Raw genomic sequence first — 1,731 nt, 5'->3', positions numbered from 1 at the left:
ATGAGAAATCATACGTTAACAACATTCATCCTCCTGGGACTAACAGATGATCCACAACTTCAGGGTCTGCTTTTAATTTTTCTGTTCTTTACCTACTTATTGAGTGTAACTGGGAACTTGGCAATTATCTCACTTATAGTAATAGACTCTCACCTTAATACACCAATGTACTTTTTTCTACAAAATTTTTCCTTCTTAGAAATTTTATTCACATCAGCTTGTATTCCTAGATACTTGTATGATCTGTCAACAGGTGACAAGACCATTACCTACTGTGCTTGTGTCACTCAGGCATTTTTTACCGATCTTTTTGGAGTAACTGAATTTTTTCTCCTGGCCACCATGTCCTATGACCGTTACGTGGCTATCTGCAAACCCCTGCATTACACCACCATCATGTGCAGTAAAGTCTGCCAAAGACTCATCTTTTACTGTTGGCTGGCTGGCTTGTTAATCATACTCCCACCATTTAGCCTGAGCCAAAATCTGGAATTCTGTGAATCTAATGTCATTGATAGTTTTCTGTGTGATGTATCTCCCTTCCTGAAGATTTCATGCTCAGACACGTGGGTAATTGAGCAGATGGTTATAGGCTGTGCTGTGCTGACATTCATCACAACCCTTCTTTGTGTAATTCTCTCCTACATATACATAATCAAGACTATTATAAGAGTCCCTTCTGCCCAGCAAAGGAAAAAAGCCTTTACTACCTGTTCTTCCCACATGATTGTGGTTTCTATCACCTATGGCAGCTGCATCTTCATCTACATCAAACCTTCAGCAAAGGAATCGGTGGCCATAAATAAGGGTGTGATCATGCTAACTACCTCCATTGCTCCTGTGTTGAACCCCTTCATTTACACCTTAAGGAACAAACAAGTAAAACAAGCCTTCAATGACTCAGTCAAAAGAATTGCCTTATTTTCCAAGAAGTAAGGGATGCTGAAGTTGACGATTCAAGTTGTCTTAAGAGATTGGTTCCCCAATGCAAGTGGTGGATGCGGGAAAACATTTTGAGAAATTAGTTTGAATGGACTTTTGGAAGGAACAAATTATTTTAGAAATTTAATGATACAGAATCTTCTTTTCACTTCTTGCAATACACTTATTGATGTTATAGTAATAGTTGTCTATAAAGAACAAAAATATCACATCACATCCAGTCTTACAAAAAGTGAAAACAAAATTATTTAAATGTGAATACCAATAAAATATTAGATTTGCAAGAAAACAATAGTGCTGATTTTCATTATTCTATCCATAGCTTTTCAAATAGCCCCTTGATTCATTAAATGAGCATTTACTAAGTGTCTCACTGATATTAGATATTTGAAATAAAACACAGAACAAAGCCAACAATGATCTTGCCTTCTTATAGCATACTTCATGGATCAAATGTATAACTAAAATGTAAAAATAAATCAACAAGGGATTATGAAACAAAATTGAAATGAAAGCAACCAAAACAGAAATGAATGCAAATCATAATATAAATTATGCAAAATTCATCTATAATGTTGAAATTATTAAAATCACAGGTAAGCTTCTTAAATGAAAATGATGAAACATTCTTCTGAAAAAGCATGCAAAGTCATATAGAAAAAGACAAAAACAATAATTGAGTTTGAGGAATTAGTGCTATTATTGGTAGTGCAAAAAGCATCTAATTACCTAAACTAAATATTTAATCTTCAAATCCAAATTGTAGCTTAAATAAGTAAGAAAAAGGAA

The 1,731-nt window shown here is 34.2% G+C and overlaps 1 protein-coding gene across 1 annotated transcript; it reads left to right on the top strand.

Moving 5' to 3' along the window:
- On the top strand, positions 1–936 carry LOC103259903 (olfactory receptor 6C2-like). The gene has a single exon (XM_008057557.1). The coding sequence runs from the start codon at positions 1–3 to the stop codon at positions 934–936; it is 936 nt and encodes a 311-aa protein (XP_008055748.1).
- Positions 937–1,731: the final 795 nt, after the last annotated feature.

This window comes from Carlito syrichta, unplaced genomic scaffold (genome assembly GCF_000164805.1).
Source record: "Carlito syrichta isolate Samal-C Ts95f unplaced genomic scaffold, Tarsius_syrichta-2.0.1 Scaffold303056, whole genome shotgun sequence".
In the NCBI taxonomy this organism is placed as follows: Eukaryota; Metazoa; Chordata; class Mammalia; order Primates; family Tarsiidae; genus Carlito; species Carlito syrichta.
This window is presented reverse-complemented; position numbering and strand designations above follow the sequence as displayed.